The following is a 10,344-nucleotide window of genomic DNA, read 5'->3' as shown; positions in this document are numbered from 1 at the left end:
GGAAATGAGCCCTGGACGCGACACATTGACGACTCTGCCAGAGGAGTCGCAGGCGACGCCTTCCCAAATAGTGCAGCAATTCGAGGTAGATGTCCATGACTTCAAGAGATTTGAAGGGTCGGAGGTGATCTTGTGCTTGAAATCAAGTAATGCCGCTTTATCAATGGCGTGGCAGGCTTCAGATCTTGGCGTGGAGAAGAAGGCTGTGAGGAAGAGAATGAAGAGGAAGGATAAGGTTTTGCTGCAAATGGTGATCTTCATTGAATCAATGGATTGTGAGTCAGTAGAATTGAGAGCTTGAGAGATATCAACTGGGCTGTAGGATGACCCGGGTTTAAAGGCCGTTAATGGCTTGTGTCATCTTAACAGGTGCTCACCCACACGCGCGGCCGGTAGCGTACCAACGCGCTTCAATAGAATAAAAAGCGTGGAAAACGACAAGTCTGCGAGACAATACCAAAGTCCAATTGAATTCCGATTCTTTAGTTAATTGCAAATTAAAATTTGAAAAACAAAGAAAGTTGAACCAATTTGAATGGGATAAATTTATTTTCTAAAAATTGTTAATAATTAGTCTGTGGAGAATCAATCAAACGGTTATAGAATGAGATTTATTTTTAAAAGAAATTTTGACCAAGTTTTGGTATTTAAATCCAATGGTATTTGTAGCAGGTGGACCGAGGCATTGAAAAGGTGGTAATTTTCCATTTAAGAAAAGAGGTGTTAGTGGGAAGGTGCGAGGCACGTGCGATGAGTGGTTGTGGGAGAAAGAAACAAAATCCGGGAGGGAGTTAGTGGGAAATGACAAGGATGGAGTGGCAGACATAGGAAATTGTGGAGTTAAGGGTATCATTGATTCTGGGGGCAAGATTGATGGGCCCAGTGGGCGCCACAGGGCCCACAAGCTTATACTCGCCACTCTGGCAGGATTAAGTGGACCGGAGTGATTAGAATGATGATAATGATTGATGAGGGAAGAGGTTGAAAAAGTGAAGGAAAACAACACTGTATGCGCCGGGATTTAAGGATGCGGACGGTTGAGCCTGAATTTGGAGAGCCTGGCCAAACCTCTCAGACAAACCCAACGGACACTACAATACCGGCCTTAATCATGGGTACCCCTTTACGAGGGTTATAACTTGGGTGGTGAGGGTTGGGTTTGATGTTGGGATATTTGACAACAGGGCGGAGTTTTAAAAAAATTATCATAGTGAGAAAAATAATTTCAAATCTATCGTAGTTTTGTTCAAGTAGGAAAGAGAAATAAATTGAAAGTAAAAAATCGTCTATTTCAAAAGACAATTTTAAAAAATATAAATAAATTGTCTTTGCAAGTATTAGCGATTATGGTAAGCCTTGATTGACAAGCCGATTATGATAAACCTTGATTGACAAGTTTTTGGTAAGCCTTGATTGACATGGTAGGTAAATATTGTATTTGTAATTTGTACATATTTTCTTCATTGTTTAGTTTTACTTTGTTTAGGAACTTTCCTTGTTTAGGAGTCTTGATGTATCTTGCATATATATTGGCAACCAATGAGAACAAAAGAGATAGAAGAAAATTGATCCAAAATCACCTAGAGTTTTTTCATGGTATCAGAGCCATTGTGAGCTAAACATACATCATCATGGCTGGTGATGGGAAGAAAGAAGATGATAGAGGGTCCAACTTTGACAGAAAAATGATGACCCCCTATGCATTGACTTCCAACGATAATCTAGGTAATATAATTATCCAAGTTCAACTGAAAGGTGAGAACTATGATGAATGGGCGCGTGCTGTGCGTACTGCTTTGCGAGCCAAAAAGAAATATGGATTCCTGGATGGATCCATCAAACAACCGGACAACGATTCACCATAACTTGAAGATTGGTGGACCATCAATTCAATGCTTGTCTCATAGGTGTTTAACACCATTGAACCCACACTTTGATCAACCATATCTTACATGGAAAACGTAAAGGAACTTTGAGAAGAAATCAAGCAACGATTTTCTATTGGGAATGGTCCACGTGTACAACAATTGAAATAAGATCTTGTGAATTGCAAGTAGGAAGGACAAGACATAGTTGTCTATTATGGTCGACTCAGTCTCTTTGGGATGAACTGAACAATTATGACTCAATTTCAGTATGTACTTGTATTGGGTGTAAATGTAACATTACCACTCAGTTGGAGAAGAAGTGGGAAAAAGAAAGAGTTCATCAATTCTTGATGGGATTATATGAAGATGGATATGGGACAGTACGTTTTAATATCCTGAGCACCGAACCTTTGCCGAATCTAAATCGAGTTTATGCTATGATCGTACAACAAGAACGAGTACGGACCATGACTCAGACAAAGGAAGAAAGAGGCAGCCCCATGAGTTTTGCAGTGCAGGTTGGTGGTCGAAACCCAGTGGAGGATGGAAAAGACAAGACCGTGATTTGCTCAAATTGCAAGCAGAAGAAACATGAAGCTGATAGTTGCTTTCAACGAATTGGTTATCCAGAATGGTGGGGTGACAGACCACGCACAACCACAGGTGAACGTAGTGGTATGCGTGGATGTAGTGTTCAACAGGGTGTAGGTGGAGGACAAGGGCGTGGAGGGACTGCTAGAGCCAATGTAGTTCAAACGTTAGGAACTGATGGTGGGAGAACTGTTGTGATTGATTATGATAGAACAAGAATTAGTGGGTTGAGTAACGAACAATGGGGCACACTTCTTACCATGTTAAACTCACACAAAGGTGGTGCTAATGAGAGGTTGACAGGTAAGCAAAATATTTTGTCTTGGATTATTGACATAGGGGCTTTGCATCACATGACCGGCACATATGAATGTTTGAATGACTTGCGTGATATTATGCCTTGTCCGATTGGGTTGCCAAATAGAGCAGAGACCAAAGCTTTGAAAGAATGAACTGTGACTCTTCGAGAAAAATTGAAACTACGACATGTTTTGTTTGTGCCTAAATTGAAATGCAATTTGATTTCTGTGTCACAACTTCTTGATGATTCCAATCTTGTTGTTCAATTCACTAATAAAATTTGTGCTATACAGGACCGCAATTCGAGGATGCTGATTGGAGCGGGTGAACAACGTGAGGGGCTTTATTTTCTCAAGGGAGTGGCTCCTATTCGTGCTTACAAGACAACTAGTATTGCGTCTTATGAGCTCTGGCATAGAAGAATGGGCCATCACTCTTCTAGGGTAGTAGATTTAATTTATGAAGTTGATAGTGTTGGTAGAAATGATGGTGTGAAGAATAAGTTTTGTGATATTTGTTTTAGAGCTCAACAAACCAGAGAAGTGTTATTTTCTAGTGATAATAAAGTTAAAGAATGTTTTGACCTGATTCATTGTGATTTATGGGGATCTTATAGGGTTCCTGCTTCTTGTGGAGGTATTTATTTCTTGACAATCGTTGATGACTGTTCACGTGCAGTGTGGATATATTTGTTGAATAGAAAAGATGAAGTTACTTGTGTTCTTAAAAATTTCATCGTAATGGTGAGACGAAAATTTGAAAAAAAATGTGAAAATTGTTAGGAGTGATAATGGTATTGAGTTTATGTGTTTGACAAAATATTTTGCTGAACATGGAATTTTACATCAAACTTCTTGTGTCGGGACACCACAATAGAATGGACGTGTAGAAAGAAAGCATCGTCATATTCTCAATGTAGCGAGAGCCCTGCGATTTCAGACACATTTACCTATTGAGTTTTGGGGTGAATGTGTTCTTATAACTGGATATTTGATTAACAGGACACCATCTGTTTTATTGGATGGTAAGACACCATATGATATCTTATACGGACAAACCTCCTCCTATAAGCACATTCGAACTTTTGGGTGTTTGTGTTTTGCCCATGACCAGAATCGGGATAAAGACAAATTTGCTAGTCGAAGCCAAAAATGTATTTTTGTTGGGTATCCGTTTGGAAAGAAAGGTTGGCGGTTTTATGACTTGGAAAGCGGCGAATATTTTGTTTCAAGGGATGTAATCTTTGTTGAAGCAGAATTTCCGCACTTCAACAATGTTGTTAACTCTTCCTTAACCGAGAATAGAGTCGTGGGTTTCTCTGTAGATGATGAGGACCCGTATATGCAGAATGACATGGAGAAGCAATAGACTTCTGTCTCGAATGTAGAGCACGAGATTGATGTTGAGATGGGTCATAATATGAAGATGACTACTGATGGGAATACTGAAGTAGGAGACAGGGGGGCACCGACGTGTCAAGACCTATGGTGTCTGAGGAACAGTTTGACAAGGGGAAAAGGGTTAAACAACCTTCTGTTCGGTCGAAAGAGTATGTAACACATACCATTCGAGTAAGCCCCTCAGCGAGTTCATCGTTCCAGTCAAAATCCTCAGGTACACCCTATCCTTTAGCACATTATGTGAATTGTGATAAATTTTCTGCACAACATCGGTTCTTTCTAGCAGCTGTTACCACAGGGTGCAAACCAAACACTTATGTTGAGGCAATAAAAGATGAATGTTGGAGAGAGGCGATGAGAAAGGAGATGCAGGCTCTTGAAGACAATGAAACATGGACAGTAGAAGACTTGCCTCCCGGGAAGAAAGCAATCGGGAGCAAATAGGTCTACAAGATTAAATATAATTTTGATGGAAGCATCGAGAGATGCAAGACGTGCTTAGTGATTCTTGGAATCAAACAAGTCGAAGGCATAGATTACAATGAGACTTTTACCCCGACAGCAAAAATGGTCATAGTATGAACGTTTCTTGCCGTTGCAGCTGCGAAAGGTTGGGAACTGCATCAAATAGATGTACATAATGCCTTCTTGCACGGTGAGTTAGATGAAGAGGTATATATGCAGATGCCGCCTGGTTTTGCGTCTCCAACACCAGGTAAAGTCTATAGACTTCGAAAGTCATTATATGGTCTGCGACAGGCACCCAGGTGCTGGTTTGCCAAGTTAGCAGCGACGCTGACAAGTTATGGATTTAAGCAGTCGTATTCTGATTACTCATTATTTACTTATGAAGCTCAACACATTCAACTCAATGTTCTTGTCTATGTTGATGATATAATTATATCTGGAAATGATGGAATGATTGTGCAACAATTCAAAGATTATTTGAGTCGATGTTTTCTGGAAAACTAAAATATTTTTTGGGGATTGAAGTTGCGAGAAACTCAGATGGTATTTTCTTATGTCAACGCAAGTATACACTGGACATCATCTCTAAGGTTGGGCTGTTGGGAGCCAAGCCGGTTGGGACTCCTCTTGAACAAAACCATAAATTAGCACTTGCTGCGAATTCTGATTTACTTGATCCTGGACAATACAGACGCTTGGTGGGTCGACTCATCTACCTGATGATTACCCGGCCAAAACTGTCTTATTATGTGTATATGCTTGCTCAGTTCATGTAGCAACCGAAGGATGAAAATTGGGAAGCAGCCTTGAGAGTTGTTTAATATTTGAAAGACAATCTGGGACAAAGTATCCTTTTGCGTTCTGATTGCGACCTAAAATTGTATGCTTATTATGACTCAGATTGGGCCAGTTGTCCTTTAACACGACGATCTTTGACTGGTTATTTTATTCTTTTAGGTAATTCGCCAATCTCTTGGAAGACCAAGAAGCAACATACGATGTCTCGCTCTTCGGTTGAACCGGAATATAGGTCAATGGCAACCACAACTTGTGAATTGAAATGGTTGAAAGGATTGCTGTCTACCCTTGGTGTGATGCATTCTGACCCTATGCATTTGTACTGTGATAGTCAGACGGCTTTACACATGGCAGCTAATCCCGTTTTTCACGAACGAACAAAGCATATTGAAGTTGATTGCCACTTTGTATGAGATGAGATACAAAATGGTGCTATTCATACTAAGTATGTTCATACTTCCATACAGCTCGCATACATTTTTATGAAAGTTTTGGGAAAATGACAGTTTGACTTTCTTCTTCGCAAGTTGGGCGTTCGGAATCCTCATGCACCAACTTGAGGGGAGGTATTAACGATTATGGTAAGCCTTGATTGGCAAGCCGATTATGGTAAGCCACGATTGGCAAGCCGATTATGGTAAGCCATGATTGACAAGTTTTTGGTAAACCTTGATTGGCATGGAAATTCGTTGATGTTGGCTCGAATACAATTGAATTGAGAAACACTCCATCCAAATTCAATCTAATTCAACTTTTCAACCAAAGTACTAGATCTAATTCAACTTCTCTAGTAATGGATTGATTCTTGAATCTTATTCAGTTTAGACAAATAAGTGTTAAAGAGGTTTTTTAAGACTTTGATTAGGTTTACATTGCTATATGGAAACATTGAATTTATTATTATTATTATTATTACTATTACTATTACTATTATTATACGCAATAATATCTCAATTTGACTTTATCGTGGGTTGACCCATTCCCTTAGTCAAAATCCATCTACATTGTTTTTTTAAAACTTTATTTTATATATTTACATTTAAATTTAAATAATAAATGAAAATGTGGACCTCGCATTTTGGCTCAATGAGTTCCCACTCAATGAAGAAACTCTCTTTTTATTTATTTATGAAAAATTGATTTATTGTTTAGAAAATGACTTGGAGTCGTCACTTATTTTTGTTTTATTTTTTTTTTAAAAGGGTAAACAAAATAAGAAAGAAAATCTTAAGTGTGACTCCTTATTTGGAAAAGGGGGTATGTGAAAAACCAAATCGGGGCTCAAGGGTTAGGTTACTCATTGAAAAGGTACGGTAAAGACCATAACACCCCTCTAAGTCCCTAAAAATGGGTCTCTACTAATAAAATGAAGCGCGTGTAACAATTGATTGATTAAACGTGGACACCAAAAAGTAATCATACATTGGGAGCCAAAACAAAGCATGGAGAATGGTCAAAGTGAGAGCGGGTGTGTACCTTGGTAGCGAGTGAGTAATGCGCCATCATGAAATGGGGTTAGTGCACAAGAATGAACATAAAATATATCACATGCATCATCAAACAGAATATGAAATCACTAATGGCACACATGACATTCAACTGAAGTTCATTTTTATTCTAAGTAAAACTTCTTTGATGTTGGGTCCCCACCAAAACCCAATTTATCTTGCATGAATTGATCTCACAAATTTCATTATTTTGAAATTATGAAAAATTCATTTTTACGTATGTAAAATCAAGAGAAACAGAAAGTTATTCGAAAACCAGAGTGGAATTAAAACTGTTCGAGAGAAAACTGGATTTTTGAAGTTCATTTGAAAATCAGAGTCTCGAAAATTATTTGAAAATTGGAGTCTTGGCAATTAACTTTAAGAATTGGAATTTTGGAAATTGGAAATTAAGTTCGGCAATTGGAAAATTGGAATTTCAGAAATTGAGAACTAAATTTGGAAATCGGAATTTTGAAGAATTGTTTAAAGATGGAATTTTAAAAATAAATAAATAAATAAAATAATAATAATAATAATAATGAAAATAATAATAAGTAAATAAATAAATGCGAAAATTGGAATTTTGGAAATTAAATTTGGAAATCGAAAATTTGAAGAATTACTTAAAGATGATATTTTAAAAATAAATAATAATAAAATAATAATAATAACGAAAATAATAATGATTAAATAAATAAATGTGAAAATTGGAATTTTGGAAATTAATTGAAAATTGGAATTTTGGAAATTAATTGAAAATTGGAATTTTAAAAATTAAAGTTAAGAATTAAAATTTTGAAAATTAATTGAGAATTGGAGTTTTGAAAATTAAATTCAAAAATTGAAAATTTGGAACATTAAACTTTGATGTTAAAATATGAAGAAATAAAATGGAAATGCGAGTTCCACTGGCATGAAAGAGAGTTGGAAGATATTTAAGTGGAGGAAATAGTGAGAGAAAGAAAAAAAAAATAAATAAAGAATGGGTTTGGTGAGTGCGTACGTACGAGAAAGAATGAGAAGGTGTTTGAGTGGAGGAAAAATGTAAGATAAATAGGTATGATGGCTATATATGTATGAGAGAGAATAGGAAGATGTTTGAGTGGTGGAAAATGTGAGGAAAAAAATGGGTATGATGGAAAACGTGAATATTGGAATTTTTGAAATTCGAAATTAAATTCGGAAATTGGAATTTTAAAAAAATTATTTAAGGATGGAAAATTTAAAATAAATGAATAAAATAATAATAATAATAACGAAAATAATAATGAGTAAATGAATAAATGCGAAAATTGAAATTTTGGAAATTAAGTTTGGAAATCAGAATTTTGAAGAATTACTTAAAGATGGTATTTTAAAAATAAATAATAATAATGATTAAATATATATAAATGTGAAAATTGGAATTTTGGAAATTAAATTTGAAAGAAATTGGAGTTTTGAAAATTATTTGAGAATTGAAGTTTTGAAAATTAAATTTAGGAATTAGAATTTTGGAAATTAAATTTAAAAGAAATTGGAGTTTAGAAAATTATTTGAAAAAAATTGGAATTTAAAAAAATTATTTGAGAATTGGGATTTTGGAAATTAGATTAAAAAAACCTAAGCTTTGAAAATTAACATTTGAAAACGTGAATTGAGAATTAAAAAATAAATGAGGGCATTTAAAGAAAAAAAGAAAATAGGTCCATCAAATGCTAATGGTGTATGTAGAGACTTTATATTATTTTATAAAAGGTTGTGTACAATCAAATTGTACTTTGTTGATTTTTTTTTTTTTTTTTGCTTTTGCTTCATTTGATCCAACCTTGTCTTTTATTATATTAATATTGTGGATACCACAAATTCGTGTAAGCGGAATGATGCACTGGCCCACAATGCTCGTAGCCCCACTTTGCACAATAGCATCACTTGGACTTAGATTGGCAAAGTCTTCAAGCATTCTTAGTGCAATCAAAAGATTAATAATAACAGTGGCTGCAAATTCCACTTCTCCAAGAAAATCGCCCTCACCTGCTCACACAACGCTTTCAACTCCGCCTCCGGTAAAGGCTTATAGTCCATCAGTTTGTTTTTCATGGGCAAGTGAGAAAAAGCAAAAGGCAAAGAAAAAATGGGTCTTCTCGAATCCGAATCTGCTTACGGTTTTGAATTAAAATAGGAAAAACATAAAAACTAATCAATTGCCACCCGTGAAACTAGAGTTGAATAACAGAGGTGAAAACCAAAAGCCGAGAGACAGCCTTTTGGGCTATGAAAATGATTTATATACTGGAGTGGTTTGAGGGTTGGCCATTTAAACCATATGCACTGTGAACTTTTGCACCTTTTTCTTTGGTAGCTTGAGCCAACCAACTTATAAAACAACAAAAATTGAAGCAATGACTCTATGAGTTGGGTGTGTGCAGGTGGGTAAGAGTTGAAAGCAGAGCATGCGCTATTGCAGGCCATCACCTGCTTGTTGTCTTGAGATCTCACTTGGAGACCCACCGGACACATGGTGTTGAGGAGGTTGAGGTTGGAAAGATGAGAGGTGGGGATAAATTCAGCTGGTGATAGACAACACTATGCACTCGGAACACCTACAGAAAACATAGAAGAATAACAAGAAAACAGAGCATCCAAAAAAAGAAAAACAAAACCGCACCAGTGCTTACCTGAGAGCTCCTAAAAAAAAAAAAAATAGATATTCTCCCTAGCTGCTGCCTGTTTTCTTGTCATATGCTTAGCTCGTTCCCCCCTTGCTTTGTTTTCACTCCCGAAATCATGTTCTCTATTTTTCCCCTACCCCCTGCTTCTTTTCTTTTTCTCTTTTGCTCTTTTGTTTTTTCATCCAGTTGGTTTTCTTCTCCACCAAGCCTCCACCAACCATCACCTTCTGAAGCTCCAACCACCGCCATGGCAATGGTCACATCCTCTCCCACATGTCCCATGCTGCTCGTTTATCTCCAAAGTCGGTCCCCACTCTAAACGAGATTTCCAACTTTTCCCCAGGTGGTCCCAAAACAAAAGAAAAGCCATTAGTTTTTGAAAGGGTCTACAAATATGCCCCTCTTCGATAGAATTCATGAGTGTAAGGAACATGAACACTAGCGTGAAAAGAAAGTGTGAATAGTGAGTGAAATGAAGTGAACTCTACCGAAGAAAAAGAAAGACCCCTAAAGGTATACATGTAGAACACAAACTCGCCCAAACCAACAGAGAAACAAAAAGAACTCTAAAATCCTAAGAGAAAAGTGGATATCTCAAAGTGCCTCTAAAGTCGCGCTAAGGATCTGGAATCCTTCTAAGATGTCTCCAAAAGTGACTCAAATATCGAAGTCAAAGTTGAGCAATAGTCGAACTACCTAGGAGCATAGAGATGAACATATATAAAAGGAAAACTACACATGCACCATACAAGAGTGCGAAGTGAGGGACACCAATGAT

General features: G+C 36.8%; 1 protein-coding gene across 1 annotated transcript in view; it reads right to left on the bottom strand.

The window, feature by feature from the left end:
* LOC117912385 (probable leucine-rich repeat receptor-like protein kinase At1g35710) overlaps positions 1-313 on the bottom strand; it is a 2,171-nt gene extending 1,858 nt beyond the window's left edge. Inside the window, exon 1 of the mRNA XM_034826952.1 lies at positions 1-313. This exon is cut by the window's left edge and continues 1,858 nt beyond it. Within this exon, the coding sequence (XP_034682843.1) occupies positions 1-261 (261 nt within the window). The 5' untranslated portion in view covers positions 262-313.
* Positions 314-10,344: the final 10,031 nt, after the last annotated feature.

Source organism: Vitis riparia, chromosome 4 (assembly GCF_004353265.1).
Source record: "Vitis riparia cultivar Riparia Gloire de Montpellier isolate 1030 chromosome 4, EGFV_Vit.rip_1.0, whole genome shotgun sequence".
Classification (NCBI taxonomy): domain Eukaryota; kingdom Viridiplantae; phylum Streptophyta; class Magnoliopsida; order Vitales; family Vitaceae; genus Vitis; species Vitis riparia.
The sequence above is the reverse complement of the archived record's forward strand: the minus strand, read 5'-3'. Positions and strand labels throughout refer to the sequence as shown.